At 37.4% G+C, this 25,263-nt stretch overlaps 1 protein-coding gene across 1 annotated transcript; it reads left to right on the top strand.

Moving 5' to 3' along the window:
* The first annotated feature begins 8,167 nt into the window (after nucleotides 1-8,167).
* LOC110465385 (transient-receptor-potential-like protein) lies at nucleotides 8,168-24,764 on the top strand. The gene is made up of 10 exons (XM_021521163.1): nucleotides 8,168-9,112; nucleotides 12,314-12,656; nucleotides 13,625-14,072; nucleotides 14,299-14,494; nucleotides 14,956-15,171; nucleotides 15,856-15,939; nucleotides 18,811-18,855; nucleotides 19,407-19,469; nucleotides 20,668-20,783; nucleotides 23,636-24,764. The coding sequence occupies exons 1-10, from the start codon at nucleotides 8,177-8,179 to the stop codon at nucleotides 23,994-23,996; spliced, it is 2,808 nt and encodes a 935-aa protein (XP_021376838.1). The 5' UTR covers nucleotides 8,168-8,176; the 3' UTR covers nucleotides 23,997-24,764.
* Nucleotides 24,765-25,263: the final 499 nt, after the last annotated feature.

The raw sequence follows: 25,263 nt of genomic DNA, 5'->3' as shown, positions 1-25,263 counted from the left end.
GAGACATAGTCCCTGGGTCATAACTTTGAACGGTTGAGATACCCTCCCCACAACTATATATACTAATGCTGGGCATATAGAGACGAATGTAGTCATGATATTAGAATAGACCCTGGGGTCTGACTGAACCCCTTGGGACCTAGTTTCTTAGTCACAGCTTCGAAACAGTTGAGATCCCCACCCTATAAGCATATATACAATTGCTAATTAAAAAGAAATGAATGCACATATGCTAGTAAGATGGCCTTGGGGTCTGCCCCACCCTTGGAGACTTAACCCCTGGGTCATAACTTTGAAATGGTTAAGATCCCCACCCCAAAACTATATATACAATTGTTGGGCATAAAGAGACGAATGCAGTCATGATATTATAATTGATCCCAGGGTCTGCCCCACCTTTGCAGACTTAACCCCTGGGTCATAACTAAGAAACGGTTGAGATCCCCACCCCAAGACTATATATACAAATGCTGGGCAAAAAGAGACCAATGCAGTCATGATATTAGAATTGATCCTGGATTGGCCTTGGGGTCTGGCATATTCCCTTGGATCTCATTTGGAGAATATTTTGCCATGATTGCTTAGATTTCCAGGTGAGCGGTACAGGCCCTCTGGGCCTCTTGTAATATGAAAACATACATTTTTGAAGATAAAAACATACTGGGAATTCAGAAAGACAAATGAATGAAGAAGAAAAAATTGATTGAACATTAAAAGGCTAAGTCTAGGATTTTCATCAACAAAAATGATTTTGTTTTTGACTGGTCACAAAGTATTTGGCAGGCATAACCATAATTACATGAGCCTTTTTGATTAAGAGAAATTAAGGTAAAATGTTTAACAAGCCTCCATAAAAGATGGTATGGTCTACCCCATGATAAGGTATATCTAAGAATCCAATTAAACATCGGTATTGAGACATTTGAATTGGATATAATGAACTTGGACTTCAGCCATACAACGATACAGAACGAGCGTATTCTGTAAAAAGGCAGCACGACTGATGCCTTCATATAAGTAGTAATCTCCTTGGTAACCAAACGCTATCTAAAGATCATAGATACAACAGTTAATTTCTCAGTTATTGATCTGTGAGGAGAGGCGTCGGCCAAAAATCCAGATGTTAAATTTTGGCCTGTCGAAAACAAAGATTTATACTAAAATGCCACCGAAATGTTTTTAAACATTATACATGTATATAAATGAAATAAAAATTACCTAAATTGATAAATGAGCTTAATGTAACTTGTCTTGTCGTAACGTATTATAAACACTATTTAAAATGTTTATAACACGTCAAGCTCAATTATCACACCACTGACTGTTGTGTATTTATCTAGGTCACACGATTCTTTAACTTTATTGAATACCAAACAAATGTTTCTGAGACATTTTACAATTATATTTTGGTTGTTTCCACTCGCTACAACCATGTTGAATTGCGGCCGGTGTGAGACTCATTATATCCACAGCTAGTATGAAGAGAATTCATGATCTGCATTTGACACCTCTCTAGTTCATAAGCAGTAAGTATCAAAACCAAATTCCTACTTTGGTGATCTTTGTGATTTCTTAAATTAACCACCAGCCTTCCATGAAAAAAGTAAGTTAAATTCCTGTCAACCTCCCCTATTTTTTAAAATGCAAATTGCAGATGTCGGCATTTGGCGTTAGATTTGTCTAAAATAACTTCAAACAAGCCCAGCTAACTACTACGTACGTTGTGATTGTTTATGTGTGACAGCAGATGTTTGTCATGTTTGTACATGTACTTATAATACAATACCATATTTCAAGAAATAAGTCACAAACAAGATAATGCCATCAATATTAACGAATTACATTTTCTACCTAAAACGGCAAAACGGCACCAAAAGCCAAAATCTTAAACTTGAGAACGCTTTTAAACCAAATTAATAGTGCAATATTTCATTACAATGCAAAGATTATGAAGAAGCTTTTTGACAAGTATTTGTTGAACTTGCGTTGGTGTTGTCACACTTTTAATCTTACACCTTTGATGTGGCAAAAAGAAAAGAAAAATCCTATATCTTAATTTAAAGATGAGGTTGTCATCATTTTCATGATTCCAACTGATTGGTGCTTTACTGATTGGAATAAAAGCAAAAGTGTGAAATATATACTCGGAATAATATACAAGTAAAGAGTAATGCCGGGAGCTCCAGTAGGGTGGGCATTTCCTCCACCACATGTGGTACTCGTCAAGATGTCTACCATGAAATCGAGGGGAGTACATTTGTGGCTAAAACAGTAAGTAAGTCTTTATCGAGGTTGACACTGGGATATTGTTTCTATACTTATCTTGTCAGAGTTACTTATCTTTGGCATTGTTGAGAACTTTTACCCTTTCGGGTAATGTACAGATGGAAACGGGTTCTTGATTTAAAGAAAAAGCATTTGAAAAACGCTCTCCCGAGGAGGAGATTTGTCCAGTAAAAGAGAACTCGCCTACAGAAGGATATGTTCAAGGTCAGAGAGAAGACTAACGTAATTAAAGACACTATGAGTTCACACGTTTGCTGAAGCGAAATGTTGAGATTAGCTGTTGCATGTTTTGAAATGTTGATCCGACAGTTTGTTGAACAGAGCAGAAGAGATGCAAGAAGGGCGAGTGTACAAGAGGCTAAGGCAACTCCGTCAAACTGGGTGTGCGACCCTGTGAGGTTCTCCTCTGCCTATTGATTTTTGGACTAGTGCTGTGCCGAAGCCATTTATAAAGAGTATCTAGCCCTCTCCTGACAGCTTCTCTACATGTTGGCTCACAGACTCATCTCTTTGCTTTAGACATGATGTCTGTCGCCTCACTCCTGTGACGCCGTTATTGTATTCGTATGTATTGAATAGCTGCCTCCTGATATAATGGCTGGTATGTATATCCTTCATTATCACCACGAGCCAAATTTGATTTTAGTTGATGTTACACTGTATTTGGTATGTACGGCTAAGCCTGCTGTGAATTGATGTATGGTATATATACATAAATGGACTTTCAGGGATTGTATGTGTAGACTGACGGTTTACACACCCATCCGTAAACATGTGTAGATTCCCTGGTCAGAAGTTCGTGTCAGTGACATCGGTCGCGGAGGTAAGGCATTAGTATTTCGGTAGTTCAAGGGCTATAATCAAAAGACCCGAACAACTATACTCTAGGGCTTACAGGTCACAGGTGTTTAACATGTAGTGGCTATGGCTCATGCTCATTTGTACAAAAAGTCTATGATTCTACATTCGCCGGGTGAGCACGGCAAAGGGTTTTGTCCTCAGGCGCATTGTTTGTCTATTTTTACTAAAATGATTAATTTCCGCTTTTGACAACACAATGAAATATTGTTCAATATCGTTTTCTTTAAACTTATATGTGTACATTTTCAGATCTGCTGATATTTTTGAATGTATAATTCTTTACAGTATAGAAAATCTCATGTCTTTGAACAATTTGAAAATTAATTTACTCGACAAAGATAGACATGCTTACTAACCGTCACTCTTTGGTGAACCTCTCTACACACGTTTTCTACAACTAATGAATCCTATTAACAACCCTTTATAATCTTTATATAACATTGCGAATATTGTATACAACCTTCACTATCTGTGCCTGAAATAGTGACATTTAAGTTCAGTGACATCTTAACATTGAGTGCGAACCTTCTATACAATATTTGTCTTTTTCTGGAATAGTTAACCCTGTATGTACTCATCCTATTCTTTATCTAACACAATGAACCCTGTAATGAACAATGTAATACATTTACCTAAATAATGAACGTATACACCGTATATCTTAACCCCAAACATAAACCTATATTGTATTTACGTAAAATTGCGAATCCTCTATACAACCTTTACTACATTTACCTAAACATGGTATCTTCGCCAAAAATAGTTGACCCAGTATACAACCTTTAGTGGGTTTTTTTCAAATTCGTGAACATTAAAGGGCTCTACATGTTAAAAACAATATGGTACTTTCTACTTATAATGTGCACCTTAAATAAATCTTTTATCATTATTATTTTTTATAAAATAGAAAACCCTATTTACAGCCTTTATCATTATACTATTAATTCTTGTACACACTTTTTATATTGACCTAAATAGTGAACCCTATATATAGCCTTTATCATCCTCACGTAAAACAGTGAAACCTGTATACAGCCAATATTAGCTTTGCCTAAAACAGTGAACGCTGTATACAGCCAAAATCATCTTTACTTAAAACAGTGAAACCTGTATACAGCTTATATCATCTTTACCTAAAATAGTGAACCCTGTATACAGCCAATATCAGCTTTACCTAAAACAGTGAACCCTGTATACAGCTTATATCATCTTTACCTAAAAAAGTGAACCCTGTTTACAGCCAATATCATCTTTATCTAAAATAGTGATTCCTGTGTACAGCCGATATCATCTTTACCTAAATAAGTGAACCCTGTAAACAGCAAATATCATTTTTGCGTAAAACAGTGAACCCTGTACACAGCCTATATCATCTTTACCTAAAACAGTGAACCCTGTATACAGCTTATATCATCTTTACCTAAAACAGCGAACCCTGTATACAACCGAAATCATCTTTACCTAAAACAGTGAACCCTGTTTACAGCCAATATCATCTTTATCTAAAATAGTGATTCCTGTGTACAGCCGATATCATCTTTACCTAAAATAGTGAACCCTGTATACAGCATATATCATCTTTACCTAAAACAGTGAACCCTGTATACAGCCAATATCATCATTACCTAAAACAGTGAACCCTGTATATAGCCAATATCATCTTTACCTAAAACAGCGAACCCTGTATACAACCGATATCATCTTTACCTAAAACAGTGAACCCTGTATACAGCTTGTATCATCTTTACCTAAAACAGTGAACCCTGTATACAGCATATATCATCTTTACCTAAAATAGTGAACCCTGTATACAGCCTATATCATCTTTACTTAAAACAATGAACCCTGTATACAACCGATATCATCTTTACCTAAAACAGTGTACCCTGTATACAGCTTGTATCATCTTTACTTAAAACAATGAACCCTGTGTTTAACCTTTGTAATCGTCGCCTTATATTGTGAACCCTGTATACAACATTTATATTTGTCGCCTTAAATTTTGAACCCAGTGTACAACCGTTATATTTGTCGACTTATATCGTGAACCCTGTATTCAACCTTTATAAATGTCGACTAAACTGTTGAACCCTGTGTTCAACCTGTATATTTGTCGACTAATATTGTGAACCCTGTATACAACCTTTATAATTGTCGACTTAACTGTTGAACCTTGTATACAATCTTTATTAGTTGTGTTCTAAAATTGTTTAAATATCATTTTAAGTTTCAACTCGATAAAAAGAACGTGTTTTGATTTTACCTGATACTGGGGACCTTGAATACAACCTGTTTTGACCTAACAATCTCACTGGGGATGTTCACGAGATCAGTTCGTGATAAGATAATTAAAACATAAGGTTGATTGACTTTGACAACGTACCATTATATCTAATGAAATTCTTGCCCTTTTATAGAGGACAATTGCTTTGTAACTATGACAATGTTTGATATCACATGAGAAGGCGATAATGATGGAGACTGTAGGTGTGCCATACTTCCTCAGATGAGCTATTGATCAGCTTTCTGTTTCCATAACAACTCGATTACGAGTCTCTGACAAATATAATATATAGCTTGCTTATCGACCGTTTTACATGTTGTAAGCTGCTTTTGTACAACTTGGATTTGTTATCATTTATATCTGTTATGTACATGTTTATATGTGTGTGTAGGTACGTTACAATTTGTTTGTGTGGTGTAGGAATATTTATCTTTTGTGTGTGACTGTATTTGTTTGGAAAATTCAATTTTTCTGTTACCCTTTTTATAAAGTAAACTTCTTTCAAACGAAGTTTTTGACCTATCACTACTAACGTGTGAAGCGTGGATATTATGTCGACGATCTCATGGGTATTGATTTTGCGAATTCTAAGGCATTTGCGAAATTCGCGATATTAAAACCCTCGTGAATATTAACAACTATACAGTACTGTGTATAATCATAAATGTAACTTATAGTCATCTCAAAAGCTAAATATATCTTTCATCATATAATCATTGAATAATATTGTCGGGCTCTTGCCTTTCATCAGTCTAACTTGGAAGAAACTGTGAATGCTGCATTTCTTCAGAACGATGGTTGTCTTCAATGTACACCTGTACAGATGTCATCAATTTAAGCAAGGATCGACATTCATAAGAATACGGAAGTTTCTCACGAAACCCCTTAGCAGTGAATCAAATAAATTTATTCTCTCATGTGTTCTGGAGTTTATTGACAAATCTGGAAGATTTTAACTTAAACTATACTAAAAATTACATTACAATGTGTTTGTATTTGCTATGTTATAACAATAACTCTGGTGTAATTGGGAAGGATGGCACTGTGTATAGTGACAATTTCTTTGAAGTGCCTCCAACCAAACACTAGGCTATTAATAATTGAAGTAAATAGACTATATTAATTGAAATGGTAAAATCTATGATATTCTAATTACATGTATTATTTTTTGTGAACATGTATTAAATGGTTCTAGTATTCTCCTATTAATTCGAACATATACTACATCTTCTCTATAATACTCTCTCTCTATATATATATGTATATATGAATGTATGAAATGTGTGTATTTTCTCTGGAAAGGGCTTTTATAGGCAATGCCTGTGCCTAATCCAATTGTATCTTTTTGAATACAATAAAATTGATTTGAAATGAAAAATTGTATGACATCATACTAACTACGACGGAATACTTATTTTTCAATAAAATTTACTGAAATGAATACTTGTTATGACGTCATACTATGTATGATATCAGACTAACCACAACGCCATCTATCTATTTATTTTGTGCATGTATATGGAAGGCAGCTAGAGAGAGAAAAAATACAGCAGGCAAACAAACAAATCTCAAAAGTAATCTATTTTTCTTTCCTACACCCCTATGCATGATAGGGCATTTTTCTATGATTCGTATTAGATCCCACTTCCGTTCTCGAAACTTATTTTGATATGAAAAACAAGCTGCATACTAATAATAACATGGCTGCGCGCCAAGTTGAATATAGCCTATTAAACGCAGTTCTAAGATTTCTCCTATCATATTCTAAACGTTGCTCACAACAAAATGCTTGTCAATCGTGTAGTTACGTAAATACCCTCGTACATGTCGCAAAGGTAAAACATTCTACCGTCGCGTTATCTACATTGAAACTGAAAATCTGTCGATTTGAATGCAGCGAATAGAAGTTATGTTCTAATTGGTTGTAACTTCAAGTGAAGTCTTGACATTGAAATTAAAAACCCCTTCCTCCGAATGGTCCATAGCTTGCAATAAAAGCATATTGTTAGCCAACGGATCTAAATCCTTATTCAGCTGACCACGGTGATACACTTGTATCAAATTCTTTGTGACGAAGACGACACAGGACGTACCGTCACTGTGCCTGTTACTGGAGTAAACCTCTCCAGCAGTATCAGTATGGAGCGCTGTCAGACTAATAGTGGTTAGAGGGGTGTACAACCAAACAAAGAGACACGTGCTGGGTGAAGCTCCATCTGTCCTTGGTCAGGTTAACACAAGTATCAGAGGTGGCAGATATAACACACCTATACGCAAACCGTCTGGTCAGAAACCATTCACCAACGTCACACCGCTGTCAAACATGTTCTAATTCACTCATCGTTCGCTGCGCAAAATGCATCGTCATCGTCAAACAACTTCCTACCTTAAGAACAATTTCACGGTATACTTCACGGGTAAAAATGTGATAATTTCTGATATTTCATTCGTATAAATTTATATAAATGTAAAGTTGGTCCGAGAGTTTAACATATTACCATATAACATATCGATGGTTATACTTGCTCACACGAAGAATACCCCAAATGTCAAACAAATTTCGTGATTTTTCTTTAACTTTACACTGCTGTTTAGTCACACGTCGTATGCAACATCCATGTATTTGTTTTAGAGTGTTATCCCATGTATGATTTAGGAAATTCCTGAAATGATTGGAATATTAGATGATATATGCCTTTAATACGAAACTCCTTTGCTTACAGTTTGAGTCGACAAGTGGAGGGCATGACCCGATCCTCTGTGAAAAGACGTAATTCACACCGCTCGTCTAAGATCCGTCCCATCACCATGCCCCTGGAGCCTCTCAAGGAGTTCCAAGGTATGGACACGACGGAGCGGATCTTCTTGGAGGCGGTGGAGCGAGGCGATAAACACACCGTCATCCGCTGCCTACAAGGCACGAACCATGTAAATGTCAACTGCACCAACATGCTTGGTCGGTCAGCCATCCAGATCGCCGTGGACAATGAAAACGTGGAACTGGTGGAGGTACTCCTTCAGCAAGACGGGGTCCGCATCGGGGACGCGCTGCTGTACGCAATCCGGGAGGGTGTGTACAAGATCGTGGAGATGTTGATCGACCATCCCTCCATCACGTTGGAGATGCTGGGATCAGACTGGTCAAAGTGTCGGCGTACAGGAGAGGAGAGTTCCGACTACTCGCAGGACATCTCACCCATCATTCTGGCCTCCCATTGCAACCAGTTCGAGATCCTGCAGCTGCTCATCCTCCGGGGCGCAAAGATCAATCAGCCTCATCAGCTTTCCTGTTCTTGTAAGGTGTGTCAGGAGCACGTGCACGAAGACAGCTTACGTCACTCGCTGTTGCGGATAAATACGTATAAAGCTCTTGCCAGCCCAGCATGGATCTCGTTGACCAGTCCCGATCCAATTCTCTCGGCATTCCGTCTTTCATGGGTACTACAGAAACTTGCGTTGAGAGAGAATGAGTTTAAGGACACGTACATGGGTCTGAGCGAACAGTGTAAGAAATACGCTTGTGATCTCATTGATCAGTGTCGCACGAGCGAGGAGGTCATCGCTGTACTCAACAAAGAGAGTGACGAGGAGGAGGCAGACCACAGACAATACGGAATCGTGGACAACAACAAACTCACACTAGCAAGGTTAAAATTGGCTCTTAAGTACGAACAGAAACAGGTAAGTAGCCTATATCAATGTAATATACAACTATATATTTTAACTTAAAGTGAATATTCTAAATAATACCAATACAAGATAATAAACGGTGTTCATAACAATATCAAATACAAGCAAGATAATAGAGAATGTTCTAAACAATATCAAATACCAGCAAGATATATAGGATCTTACATGAGTTTCGATTTCATATGAGATTTATAAAACGAGTCTTAGAATTTTTCAATTAAGCGAGCCTCTGTCGATTCAGTTGGATGACCTAATCAGACAACGACCTTTGGATAGCTTTGTTTTTCATTCCAAAATATTTTATTAAATCAATCAGATTTAATGGGAATTGGGCAATATGCAAAGACTATACAAGCCCTCTCCCTGGAGGTGCATGCACATCTCGAACACTAGCAAACAATGAACTATGACTATTTACAAACATGGTTAGGAACATACCAATCTAATTGTCACATTGCCAAATTCCATTAGTTTATTCTTTAAGTGTAATTACACAACTAGGACAAAGCTTTAGTTAAGAGGCAACCTTCCCTTTCTTATAGAATAATTTAGCAATACATATAATTTGTCGTTAGAACATTTTACAATTAAATCAATATATTATATAATTAAATCAAAATACTAACGTTATCCCAGATGATTGTTCATAGAACAGATAATGGGGAGAGCCCCTGCCTAACAAAGTAGCCGAACTTGGTAATACTTCTAGTCAACTAGATAGTCAAACACATGGAAGGGAATTAATAACAATTTGAAAATGATTCAGATTGATCCCATGTATTAAATTTAATATCAAAAGAGAAAACACGAATTTGTGTCATCAATTGATTTAAAAAACGTCAGGGTTGTATGATTGTGTTATACTAACGGGAAACGTCAGGGTTACATGATTGTGTTATACTAACGAAAAAGGTGCATTTTTCGCACGAATTTATCATAACAATACTTATTTTTAAAACTTTATTCTTAATCTGGAAATCTGGAAAACCTTTGTCTTGGATCTAGCTGTAGGTACGAGTGGACTTATTAGACATATCACCACATGTATTTACATTGTATCCGTTATAGTCATAGTGTTATTTCTACGAAAGGACAATGTAGGTTTTGTCTTGGTGAATTCCAAGCTTCCTCTTTTTACACTATCTTTTTAATTTATCTAGCATCAGTTACTTGGATTTATCGTCAAGAGCATGAATAAGTATGGAGATGATACTCGGCTCATCACTCAGTATACCACTTTGTAAATCATTAATACATTTGCCCAGTCAGTCACTTACACAGGAAGACAATCTCGTCGAGCGTTATATCTCTGGATGGTGTTTTAATAGGAATGATTTTCATACTACTTTACCATTTAATATTGTCAAGATATAAGGATTTAATTGCTTTCAAAGCATCCACATCTAGTTTCCCCCGCAAAAGATCTCTGTTCACACTATCAACAGTTTTTTTTAACCTTGATTCATCGTTTTATAAAAAAAAAAATGAAATTGTTTTATTATTGTATCGTTGAGGTTTGCTATGAATCAGAAACTTTATCATGTTCAACACCCTTTAACGGTCAGTTTCCTTCAACTCTTTCGTTATTTAAATAGTTAAGCCTAAACATAACAAATCATCGGTCGCCTTCCCATGACAAATGTTTATCCAAACAAAATATAGACGTCCTTCAGTGATGGAATACCGAGGTAAACATATCATACCATGCCACGTAAGCGACCTGGATTTTGACCTTCTGCCAGAGTATGCTGGCTGTTAGAGTGGTTGTAATCAGTAAAAAGAGAATCATATTTTGCCGGATTCAATTATCATATACCGGTACTCTTGGAGTGTTTACAAAATGAGAATCACTCGCACTGCAGTCTTCCTGCTATACTTCGTGATTGTAAGCCAAGAGATGATAAAATTAACAAGAATATACTAGAAAGTGTAACAATGTATCTATAAAATACCATTAATTCATAATCATGAGCGCACTTGTCACCGCTACTGATATATAGGCTGTGTAGGCTGTCTATGTGTAACATGTGTCTATGCATTTTTAAAACTAATGTGTGAATTTTGCAATGAGGAGAGACCTAGTGTTGGTTGAGTGACAATATGCATACGATAAGCTGTCCAATTAATATCGAAATTCAACATAGACCGACTTGCTAATCTGGTATCACAGTTACCTCCCCTATAAAATTGACTTGCAATAGTTACAGTGTTTGCATAAAGAAGTCACACACACGACTTACGGGACTTATTTGATTTGCTGCGTTCTTTCAAATTAAGTCCCCAAAATGAGGTTACTTGCCGGATACTAATGAAACTTCATAAAAGCACTGCATGTGTTGTGCAGATGTAGAAGTCGATGTATACATCACATTTCTGATAAGATATCAGGCAAACATGGCCAACGCGGCTTCTGACTGGCTGACACATAGTGGCCTATAACGTTTCTGCGACTTCCATCTACAAGTCAAACAAAATGGCCGCCGTGAATTAGCTTATTTGTCGATATTTAGATATATAGATAAATGATGGCATTCTTAACTTTTTCTGAAGCATTATTTGTGACTATGGGAGCAGTTTTGGGGACTCTGTAACACTTCCCGTTACAAATACGACTCGTTTGTATTGTTTTAGATTCTTTATTTGACTGATTATTTGCAAAAAATGCTTAATTACATAATTTAAAACATTAACAGGATTAAGAGGACGAAACGCACGTTTAAGCTATGAGCTACAAGTCCAGCGTGGGGCTCCTTGCAGACTTGTGTTTTTCTCTGTGTTTTCCGCTGAGGTTATATGGAAGAAAAGATATTTCGCCTGCTGCCCCATCGCTTCTCTTGGGATCTTATGCGGGGACATAATGCCCAAACAAATAAATTATTAATATGGTCATATGTTTGGATCCTTCGTCGATTCTCCAGGATTTACGCTCACGTTAGCTCTGTGCACCCCTGGCATTTTACATGACAAAATCGAAATATCAGTGTTCACCGGGTGTCGCTCCTCATTACTCTTCAAAGGACAGGTATAAGCCAAGCGACTGCAGAGAGCGAAAGTGAGCATAACGCCTTGGTTATCGAGGTTGGTTTGGACTTTACTGGGAGTAACTATAAAGACGGGTCGCTGTGTATTTGTATTATTGACGTGACATTTTGTTGCCCTTTGAAGGTTTTTTTTGTGTCTATATATTTTCAGTTCGTAGCCCATCCCCACTGCCAGCAGTTGTTAACGTCCATTTGGTACGAAGGTTTGCCCGGCTGGAGGAAGAGGAACGGCGTGACGAAATTTCTACTCTGCATCGGTCTCATCCTTCTTGTTCCATTCATGGCGGTATATTACCTTATTTTCCCGCGCAGTAAAATCGGACAGCTCCTCCGCAGCCCGTTTATGAAGTTTCTCTACCACAGCGCATCGTTTGGGGTGTTTTTGTTTTTACTAGTATGTGTGTCCACAGAAATAAGTGGAGACTCGAACAGAGAACGGTTCCGAGGCCCAACTCCATCACAGCTCGAGTGGTTCATAGTGTTTTGGGTCACAGGTACGTATAATACAAGCACACATATCGTAAAAATGGGTGACATTTTTTATTCTTGGTCACAGGTAGGTATAAATCAAGCAAACGTCTTGTAAAAAAGGGTGACATTTCGTCTTTTGGGTCACAGGTACGTGTAATACAAGCAAACGTCTTGTAAAAAAAATGGCGACATTTCGTGTTGTGGGTCACAGATACGATTAATACAAGCAAACATCTTGTAAAAAAGGGTGACATTTCGTGTTTTGGGTCACAGGTACGTATAAAACAAGCAAACATATTGTAAAAATGGGTGACATTTGTGGTATTACATTTAGTTAAGTCAACATCAAAAATATATCAGAAATTTGATGAGGATATGCCCTACCTAACTTTGATAGTGTTAAGAATATACCCTACCATATTAATTGGCTTAAAGGAAATTGTATTTATCGCAGAAACATGATAACAGGATTGACACATTCGGGGCTCTGTTTTGACAGGAGCTGTATTCTATGATAACACATACAGACACTGATATCCCATTTTCTGATAAAATGAAGATATTTTTATCGAAAGCCTTTAGAGGTGCCATGTATATAAGATTTTCAATGATTATTCATTATATAAAAAGCATCGATTCAAACTGGACCTTCTATGTAATTAAATGAACAACTCTTGTTGATTCAATCCTTGGTTTATGAGGAAAAGGACTGATATGAAATATTTCACAGTTTAGGATTCGTGTGGAGGAATGTAACTTCTCTGATAGGTGGACTGATAATTCATGATTTATCTTTCAGGATTTTTGAGGAGAGATGTCACAACCCTGTTAGATGAACTGATATTTAACATTTTATGTTTCAGGAATTGTATAAAGGGATGTAACATCTCTAAGAGGTGGACTGATGATTGACGTTTTATCTTTTAGACTTTGTGTGGAGGGATGCCACAACCCTGATAGATGGAATGACAATTCACGTTTTATCTTTCAGGATTTGTGTGGCAGGAAGTCAAACAGCTGTGGGATGAGGGACTAAAGGCCTACATCCGCCAGTGGTGGAACTGGCTGGACTTCATCATGTTGTCGCTCTACCTGGCCACGTTCTCACTACGTCTAGTGGCTTACATTCTCATTAAGTCGGATAGATACGGTCCTAGAGAAATGAATCGGAGTGACTGGCCCCCTCTTGATCCAACACTCATATCTGAGAGTCTGTTTGCTGTAGCAAACGTATTCAGTTTCTCTCGAATCATCTACCTATTTCAGGCGAACCAGCACCTTGGGCCGATGCAGATCTCCCTAGGTTGTATGCTAATAGACATTGCCAAATTCCTGTTCATCTTCTTCCTCGTCCTCACGTCTTTTGCCTGTGGTCTGAACCAACTGTACTGGTACTACAATGGAAGTCGATCAGAGGGAGACCCCGACTCCTTCTACACGTACGTTTAGCTTACGTTCTGATGATTGTATACCTATGTGTTGACCCTTTGATGTTATTTAAACTTCTCTACACATTTGAACATTCACACGTCGACTTTAGCATGCATTTCAATCTAATGGCGTCATACAATCCAAGGATTTCGCTCTCTGACGTTCTCCGCAGAGAATGTAAGTGGGCGTAACCCCTTGAATTTCCCGGTTTACCTATTGGTGATCATATTTCAGATTAGGCGAGTCTTACATCACTCTGTACTGGTCACTCTTCGGACTGACCGCACTCAAGGACATAAAGATTCCCCAGGGTCAGTACATCACGGAACTGATGGGGATGTTACTGTTTATGGCTTATCACGGTATGGCTTCAATCGTCCTTATCAACATGCTGATAGCCATGATGTCAAACTCCTACCAGAACATAGAGGTACGTGGCTTTTATAGCAATTGTGCTTTATCAAATTTAAAGTTGAAAATTCCATGCATTTAGCGTTGAGCAGTATAGTGGATGTCAACTAATATTCCGATTTCGATTTACGCATCGTTGACAACAGCGACATGTAAAGTCATTTTCAACTGTCATAACTTCAGTAGTAGTCTCTAAGCTTTAATGTTGCGCGATGAAACTGAAGTGTATACAAAGGAATGGACATTAAACACTATACCAAAAGTATCCAGACCGTAATTATAGCAAATGTTTAGCTGATGTTTTAGACGTATATGTTAGTGCAACTCACTGTGGGTAGTCCGTAGGGAAAGTAGTGATATGTTTTATGCTGATGAGTACTAGCCGTGTAGGAAAAACGGTATTCTAACGGGTGTGTACTCCTAACCGCCGTTCGAATCGGTATTATTTCTAAGTAAGACTTCTTCTACTACCGTATACAGAACCATGCCGACATGGAGTGGAAATTCTGCCGCTCCAAACTTTGGATGGGCTACTTTGACGAGGGATCAACACTTCCCGCTCCTTTTAACCTCATCATCAGTCCAAAATCCATTTACTACTGCCTCCGTTCGTGCAATGCTTTCCTCTGTAAGTGTTTCCGCTCCCGTCGGTACCACAAACGTCGACCTCGCTCTTCATCAGGAGGAACGATTAAGGTCAGTGTCCAGCACCTTAACCGCCGGTCGTGATGTCCAGTAGTGCTCGGTACTGTTATTCTGTATGTGAAGCATTCTGTAGATTTGCATAAAATGGTTTTAAATAATGCATGATATATATATTTGAGATAATAACTTGTATGTTTTCCCTTTTACACCATGTTTTGTCTTATTTAACATAGGTCATGCAAAAAAAAACCACAAAAAAAACATCATTCTTTTTATTTGCATTTATGATTTAGGTTATATATTTTTTATATTCTTATTCCTTTTTTTTCATTGAGTTGTAGTACTAATAATATTTCACAAATTTGTCTTTTTGTTTCCTAAAAAATAGAATTTCAATTTCACGTTAACGTTGGTTATATCGCCTCACAAAACCACTAATAGCATGCTTCGCAGTCCCAACAACGCTTTGTTATTACGAGAAAGGTAGTGATATACGACCTCTAGTCCCCACCAAGCTCGTCACTGTTAGAAAGGTAGTACATGTACTATACTACCATCAGTCCCAAACACGCTCGTCACTGTTACAAAGGCTAGTAGCGCATGTTGTCGATGCAATGTCAAACATATTATATATTTTGAATAGAAAACAGTCGGTCTTTGTTACTTGTTAACGATTTAATTTGATTTAATTTTTGTTTCTTAATTTTGATGATTTTATTTTATTTTGCTGTGAAGCCGATATCCTCACACACGCATGATAAGGAAGAGCATGACTCCAGGTTGCCAGGGGTGGCATTAGACGACCTGTCTGTGTTCACGGTGAGGGGCGAGCACCTAGCATTAGGGTCACGTGATTATAACATTGTTGTTGTGGTCCTGATGATTGTATAAAATATCTACAAATTGTCTGGTGTTCATCTGTACACAGCCCTGTGTTGTTAACGTCTGCATTGTCTTCCATCTTTTACCCGTTCTACTGTCTACTGTGTGCACTCGAGTCTGTATATAAATATATTGTAACGTATCATTTTACCTTGAAAATGAACGAAAGTCCAAGCACTCAAAGGATATTTTACGATCGTCCTCGTGACTTGATTCTCGTTTTGTTAAAAAACAGAGAACTTATCATATCTGTTTTTGATTGATAAATCCATGTCTTACTTTTTCTTTTTGTGCCTCCTCAGTTCTTGTTGTTGTCTTTTTGTATTCTACATATAGAAAGATTGTCATTGAGTGGATATTGCTGTAACATATAAAATTTACTGTCGCTCTTTCGTTCTTTCGTCTACCATTAATTGACTTTATAACGTATTTCTTACATTAAAGACCTTTTCTGTCCGAGATAGAAAATAGCTCAGAACTATCACGTCGTGACCCTGCTTTGTCCCTTTGAATTAGATTACTTCTCAGAAAATATGTACCCTGCTTTTTCACTAAAATAACATTTAAAATAATTGGCATCTGTTTTTCTTGTCCTTTGAGACTGAACTGTCTACATTATTGCACTGTTTGTTTTAAATATATTCGTTAACAGGTCGAGTCTTCGCATTTCAACTATCGTTCAAAAGCTGAGACTTTACCTGAAGAATTCGCTATTATTTTCCAGCTGGTGTAAGATATGTAACTCTCATTATCAAACGGAACCGTTTAAATTGAAAAAGAATTTCAGAACCTCAGTAGTCGTATGCTTAAAGGTCAGTTGTTACCGTGTTTGCTCACCCTCCAAAATATTTTTTATCACCACGTGCCATCTCTAAACCGATGCCCTCTGTAAATCATGTCCGAGGTGAAATTAATAGTATCAAGGCTGTGCAAAATAATCACAAGTAAAACATTAAGTCGATGTAGATTGCTCCTGTGAGTTTACAATTTAGATTGGCACACTGTGGTCATGTGATTGTACACTGTCAAGAGAAAAACCCCATCGCACAATGTTATAAATATAATCTTATATCACACTTAAAAATGTATACTTTACAGTGTTACAGCTGTACAAAGGAGGGCAATTAATTGATGTAATTATTAACCATAATCATACAATGGTTTACGTTCCATTTATAATATAGCCTACATCAATTATCTAAGTTTCTTTGCAATATTTTTTTTATTTCAAATTCACACAATAGTTTCATGTATAACATGAGTACCATCATCACATTTGTCGTCCAGAGTTGGATTTTCAGATACCACATATCTGAAAATGTAAAATTCTTTTATTATTTTGTTTTTACAGCAAGACAATATCGGGAAGAATTTATTTCCTCGACTGTTAAATTCCCTAATTACATGTAATAGCCTAGTTTGAAGTTTATCTACATCACACGGTTTATTATCCACAGAAGAGACCGCTTTAAGAGCATTTTCTGGATAAATGTGTTTATCTTGCTCAGTGGTAAGGTAGTATCCAGGGTTCTCCACCAAAGAGGTCCCAAACAACACTGAGGAAATTTTACAGTCATAATCATGACATGATCTTCCACTAGGGGATTCTATTACAGTTGCCACACGTGGCGCAGGAAATACTCATTGTTGTGAGTTGTTGTGCGTTCGTACGAGTTCCAGTGTCGTTCACCGTATGCTGACGTTGTGGTATTACGCTGTTTTATGTAACAAGTTGCAATGGTCAATATGTTATATACTTGGTAAGATTACAGATATACAATTGTTAATGCTAGATATGATTTAGACGCATTTATTTGTCAGCCATTTTATTCCAGGTTTTCATTACTGTAACACTTGTTGCGATAATTGAGGCGGCAAATCATGTTATTTGATTTCATTAACAGATTCATTAACATTTGTAAAAACTTCGTCGACATGGCACGAATATCATCATGACCAAACAAAATAATTGTGACTATTAAACTCTCGTTATCACTTGTAGGTTTGAATCTCGTTACAAATTGATATTGATTTTGTAATAGCAATATTACAATTATATAACACGACTAGCAATAATTATCTTAACGTGTCGTGTTACCGTAGGGCGACTTTAAATAATTGCGGGTAGAAGTATGTCATTATAGACTATAGCTGTTATATATCACAGATAGGCGTACAATTAACGTTCACACTAACGGTGGCTTTGTAACAGGACGCTACCCTAATTGGTACGTTACCCTGATGTGGTATAGTGACAGAAAATGTTTGTGTATTTTTCGTTTTCAAGGAATACCATTATACGCATTTGTTCGGCTGTAATTGTACAAATTGTTTTGTATTCAGTGACGTTTTAGAGTGTATGATAAAATAACAGAAAAAACGACGTATATTATGATAGAACTTGTATGGCGTAAATAAAGCATGCTATAAGAATTGTAGTTATACTATTATATAGAATTAGGAGCTTGGGATAAAATCTGCGCTCAATTTTAAGTTTTCTTCATTGCTGAAAAAATGGATCTGATTCCAATCTATCATTAGAAAAGTAAAATGTTAGAATCCATGTTTGAAGCGGGGATGGGTGAACAGACAATGACAGACTTTGTCTAAACCAACATAGACAGTCTTTGTCAAAAACGAAGAAACATTTGCAATTTGGTATTTGGAATTTTAGAGGAATTAAAAAAAAGAAATGTGAAAATTGTACCAATTTAGGGTTCGTCACGTTCTGGTCTGCATCGTTTCATTGTTGCAGCTAGTTTTCGTTTACTGACATTTTGTTTTGTTTATTCTCATCCACCACTACAGACAGGTGAAAGCGGATCAGGGATGAAACGAATAGTGAAACAATCCGTAAGTGTTTTATCAATCCACCTTTATACTCCGTAAGTGTTTAAGCAATCCACCTTTATACTCCGTAAGTGTTTTAGCAATCCACCTTTATACTCCGTAAGTGTTTAAGCAATCCACTTTTATACTCCGTAAGTGTTTTAGCAATCCACCTTTATACTCCGTACGTGTTTTAGCAATCCACCTTTATACTCCATAAGTGATTTAGCAATCCACCTTTGTACTCCGTAAGTGTTTTAGCCATCCACCTTTATACTCCGTAAGTGTTTTATCAATCCACCTTTATACTCCGTAAGTGTTTAAGCAATCCACCTTCATACTCCGTAAGTGGTTTAGCTATCCATCTTATACTCCGTAAGTACTTTAGCCATCCACCTTTATACTCTAGAATAACATTCTATTCTAATTCAAATAACTTTAATAAAAGAGTAAGAGCTTGTCTTTATTGTCGAAGGTCGTGACCAATGTTTGACACTAGAATGCTAACTAACTCACGATTATTGTCAGTAAATGTGGATATTTATGTTGGATGAAATGTTTGTTGATTTTTTTAGAGATCTGCCTTTAACGGAGACGCTTACGGAATCCCTCCTTCTTACTCCCAGCTGATATACCAGGTAAATGTTATGTAGACAATCAGTTTCCTACATTATGTATAACATTATAAGTCTCTGACGAGAGATACAGGTGATGTACCAGGTAAATGTTATGTAGACAATCAGTTTACTACATTATGTATAACATTATAAGTCTCTGACAGGTGATGCAGACTACGGGCAAGTTTTACGATCGCCATCATAATCTCTTTGAGAAAACATTTCTATGTTCCCGTATGGATGCTCATAAGTGTATCTTGCGGTTTCGTAGTCACTTCCCCTATTTTCACTCTGATGACGTAATTTTACCTGGATTTGAGCTAGCGTGGGCGGATAAAATCGATGAAGCAGACCTCGCTTACCCATCCGGAACACCTGGTCTCAATGTATTCGTATGTTTTTCAAAGGTTTCAAAGCTACCACTGATGTACCAAAAAGGTCAGTTTCGAGTCTTACTGAAAAGAACACCAATGTTTTACAAGTCTTCAATGTATGTTTATAACAGACTTCTAACCTTTTACCGAACATGTGGATCTACAGAGGTTTCAGGAAGTCCTTGAAAATCACCCTGTAAAACTGCTTTGTGGTTCATTTCAGATCTATAACTAAAAGCGTTTGAAATATTTTTCTATGAATCGATCAGATGCTATGAATATAACCATTGTACTACTTAATTTTGAAGCGTTGTTTGTGGATTTGGACTGAATCTAAGCATAGGGGTATTGTCGTTGTGCATATACTTGGATCATAATTTGCGGATCAAATGTTTAGATGACTGTTTTTATGATTATGTTTCTAAAAATTGATACTTAAATTATTTGGTCTAACTGATAGAACGTTAAACAATACTAAACCAAACTAATCCAAACTTGGTCTAACTCTTAAGTCGAAGCTAGCTTTGTAAGGGAATGTTGTGGAAGGTTTTAAAATGGTCATTCAGTCAAATTATTTAATGCTAGAGTTTATTAGAAGTCTGGAAATTTGGTTCTTAATATCATATTGAAAATTTACCATGTTAAAAACTGGTTTACAATACAAGTGAACAAAAGAATTTACATTTTGTTAACTAGGAATATAGATTACCGTTTGCAAACGTTCCTTAACACTTGTTTAAGTGAACGCATATTAATTTTAGAACTAGTGTCATGATTGATGCTTTAAAATGCCGATTGGACCTTGTTGACAATGTGAGGGAAATAGGATGTTATACTGTTTACAGGATGTGATGAGGAGACTCGTAAGTAGGTATATTCACCAAACGAAGAAACAACGTCAACAGGACGGGGTCAACGAGGACGACCTGCTGGAGATCAAACAGGACATATCTAGTCTAAGGTGAGTGGGCAAAAAACAACACAGATCAAACAGGACATATCTAATCTAAGGTGGGTGGGCACAAAACAACCAAGATCAAACAGGACATATCTAGTCATAGGTAAGTGGGCAAAAAACAACCAAGATCAAACAGGACATATCTAGTCTAAGGTAAGTGGGCAAAAAACAACCCAGATCAAACATGACATATCTAGTCGAAGGTGGGTGGGCACAAAACAACCAAGATCAAACAGGACATATCTCGTCTAAGGTAAGTGGGCAAAAAACAACCCAGATCAAACAGGACATATCTAGTCTAAGGTGGGTGGGCAAAAAACAACACAGATCAAACACAACATATCTAGTCTAAGGTGAGTGGGCAAAATACAACCATGAACAAACAGGACATAATTAGTCTAAGGTGAGTGGGCAAAAAACAACCCAGATCAAACAGGACATATCAAGTATAAGTTGAGTAGGCAAAAAACAACCAAGATCAAACAGGACATATCAAGTCATAGGTAAGTGGGCAAAAAACAACCAAGATCAAACAGGACATATCTAGTCATAGGTAAGTGGGCAAAAAACAACCAAGATCAAACAGGACATATCAAGTCATAGGTAAGTGGGCAAAAAACAACCAAGATCAAACAGGACATATCTCGTCGAAGGTAAGTGGGCAAAAAACAACCCAGATCAAACAGGACATATCTAGTCTAAGGTGAGTGGGCAAAAAACAACACAGATCAAACAGAACATATCTAGTCTAAGGTGAGTGGGCAAAATACAACCATGAACAAACAGGACATATCTAGTCTAAGGTGAGTGGGCAAAAAACAACCAAGATCAAACAGGACATATCTAGTCTAAGGTGAGTGGGCAAAAAACATCACAGATCAAACAGGACATATCTAGTCTAAGGTGGATGGGCAAAAAACAACACAGATCAAACAGGACATATCTAGTCTAAGGTGGGTGGGCAAAAAACAACACAGATCAAACAGGACATATCTAGTCTAAGGTGAGTGGGCAAAAAACAACACAGATCAAACAGGACATATCTAGTCTAAGGTGAGTGGGCAAAAAACAACACAGATCAAACAGGACATATCTAGTCTAAGGTGAGTGGGCAAAAAACAACCCAGATCAAACAGGACATATCTAGTCTAAGGTGAGTGGGCAAAAAACAACACAGATCAAACAGGACATATCTAGTCTAAGGTGGGTGGGCACAAAACAACCAAGATCAAACAGGACATATCTAGTCTTAGGTAAGTGGGCAAAAAACAACACAGATCAAACAGGACATATCTAGTCTAAGGTAAGTGGGCAAAAAACAACCCAGATCAAACAGGACATATCTAGTCTAAGGTGAGTGGGCAAAAAACAACCCAGATCAAACAGGACATATCTAGTCTAAGGTGAGTGGGCAAAAAACAACCCAGATCAAACAGGACATATCTAGTCTAAGGTGAGTGGGCAAAAAACAACCCAGATCAAACAGGACATATCTAGTCTAAGGTGAGTGGGCAAAAAACAACCCAGATCAAACAGGACATATCTAGTCTAAGGTGAGTGGGCAAAAAACAACCCAGATCAAACAGGACATATCTAGTCTAAGGTGAGTGGGCAAAAAACAACCCAGATCAAACAGGACATATCTAGTCTAAGGTGAGTGGGCAAAAAACAACCCAGATCAAACAGGACATATCTAGTCTAAGGTGAGTGGGCAAAAAACAACCCAGATCAAACAGGACATATCTAGTCTAAGGTGAGTGGGCAAAAAACAACCCAGATCAAACAGGACATATCTAGTCTAAGGTGAGTGGGCAAAAAACAACACAGATCAAACAGGACATATCTAGTCTAAGGTAAGTGGGCAAAAAACAACCCAGATCAAACAGGACATATCTAGTCTAAGGTGAGTGGGCAAAAAACAACCCAGATCAAACAGGACATATCTAGTCTTAGGTAAGTGGGCAAAAAACAACACAGATCAAACAGGACATATCTAGTCTAAGGTAAGTGGGCAAAAAACAACCCAGATCAAACAGGACATATCTAGTCTAAGGTGAGTGGGCAAAAAACAACCCAGATCAAACAGGACATATCTAGTCTAAGGTAAGTGGGCAAAAAACAACACAGATCAAACAGGACATATCTAGTCTAAGGTAAGTGGGCAAAAAACAACCCAGATCAAACAGGACATATCTAGTCTAAGGTAAGTGGGCACAAAACAACCAAGATCAAACAGGACATATCTAGTCTAAGGTTGGTGGGCACAAAACAACCAAGATCAAACAGGACATATCTAGTCTAAGGTAGGTGGGCAAAAAACAACCCAGATCAAACAGGACATATCTAGTCTAAGGTGGGTGGGCACAAAACAACACAGATCAAACAGGACATATCTAGTCTTAGGTAAGTTGGCAAAAAACAACACAGATCAAACAGAACATATCTAGTCTAAGGTAAGTGGGCAAAAAACAACCCAGATCAAACAGGACATATCTAGTCTAATGTGAGTGGGCAAAAAACAACCCAGATCAAACAGGACATATCTAGTCTTAGGTAAGTGGGCAAAAAACAACACAGATCAAACAGAACATATCTAGTCTAAGGTGAGTGGGCAAAAAACAACCCAGATCAAACAGAACATATCTAGTCTAAGGTGAGTGGGCAAAAAACAACCCAGATCAAACAGGACATATCTAGTCTAAGGTGACTGGGCAATACAGACAGCCCTACATGACATATCTAGGTTGGTTAATAATAAAGAAAGCAACTTCTTGGATATTCAGTATAATTGATAACCGTATTAGGAATACGAAATGTTAATATTGGCAGTCAACACATATTGTCCATTCTTTTAGATATGAGCTGAGAGAAGACCGAAAGCGGGAAATAGCCCGTGGGGAGAACCACTTTGAAAACCTGAAGCACGAGATATTGTCTCTAGTCAAAGGTCGCTCGTGTTCTGGAGGTCATCACCATGGACATGCCGGAAGTTGTCAAGACATTGACCGTCTGGGCACTGGGGCGTCCAGCATGCCAAATGCCGATATACAACATCTGAAGCAGGAAATAATCAGCTCACTGCGCCAGGAACTGAGGGAAGCTGTGTCCGACTTGTCCAGTTACAGCTCAGGGCAGACTTTACCGGGGACCGCAGCACTCACCTTACCTCCGACCGAGTCCGAGTTGTACCATACCCATCTCTACACACAGTTATGATATCTGTGCACAGTTATGATATCTGGTCTTAAGTAAAAGCACAGGTGGAGAGGAAGCGTTGTGTGGCGGTTAGTGTGGCTGTAATGTATCGTTATATTCATTAGGTGTTCGTATACTAGAGCTCTTTCTATTTGACTATTGATACTGATGTCTTTGTAATTGTGCAAATGGTGCTGACATACTGTTTCATGCTTAAATCCGACAATAACTTTTTAGCATGCGTCCGTCTTATCGTATTTATCTGTGTCTTGTCTGTGTATGTGATAACACCGTTGTTCTCTATGATAGAGCCATGACGGTGTAGCGTTTTAAAATAACTAAAATTAATGTATATTATAATATCTCTTAATAGTGTTCTGGGAAGTCAATATTCAATTATTGTACGATCCTTGGAATGCATAACAATTAAAACGACATTGTTCAGAAAGTGTTTAAGTTCAAGATGTATTACTTAACCCAAAAGTATTAAGTTAGAGCCTTGAGAAATGTTTCTTAAAACTAGAATAGCATGCTGTGTGTTCGTCTATTTGATCCATACTGTTTTCGATGTGACTACAAAACTTTCTGTTTATGATATTGTTTGGCAGGATGTGTTGTTAATGAATAACTAATGGTAATCATTCGCATGAAAACTGCTGCTTTTAGGTATCGTGACGACTAAATTAGGGACAACGCTTGTGTCATTATTACAGGTTCCGTGGAGAGAGAAAAAACCATAGACATTGTAGCGTCGCTATTCCGTCTTTGCGTATTGCAGAGTTATCTTCACTTGGGAGCAGGTATTGATTGTTACGTAACTTGTTTGTGAGAGAAACGTCATCAATTTTTGAGAAAACGACGTAATTTTCTCCCACAAACCAATGACGTAACAATCAATACCTGTTCCCAAGAGAAGATAACTCTGCAATACACAAAGACGGAATTAAATATCGTAGCGTCTCTATTACTGATACTGTAGCGTCGCTATTACAGATAGGGTAGCGTCGCTGTTATGTAATGTACAAATAATCCAGTGTAGCTGTCACTTAGAAGTGCTGCGTTGGTGTTATACATTTTGAACCATCGTGGTTATATATAATGTAACGACGTTGTCATGGACATGGTAGTGTCGCCGATACAGATACGGTGACGTTGTTTTTGTAGATGTGATACACATGTAGAGCGACACTGTTGTATTTACCGCCACTGCTGTTAGAACTGAAAATGGAATTTATGTATTCTATCAACAAGATGACTGTTACGGTTGGTTGTTCGTTGTAGTTAATTT

This window comes from Mizuhopecten yessoensis, unplaced genomic scaffold, assembly GCF_002113885.1.
Source record: "Mizuhopecten yessoensis strain PY_sf001 unplaced genomic scaffold, ASM211388v2 scaffold1581, whole genome shotgun sequence".
Classification (NCBI taxonomy): domain Eukaryota; kingdom Metazoa; phylum Mollusca; class Bivalvia; order Pectinida; family Pectinidae; genus Mizuhopecten; species Mizuhopecten yessoensis.
The sequence above is the reverse complement of the archived record's forward strand: the minus strand, read 5'-3'. Positions and strand labels throughout refer to the sequence as shown.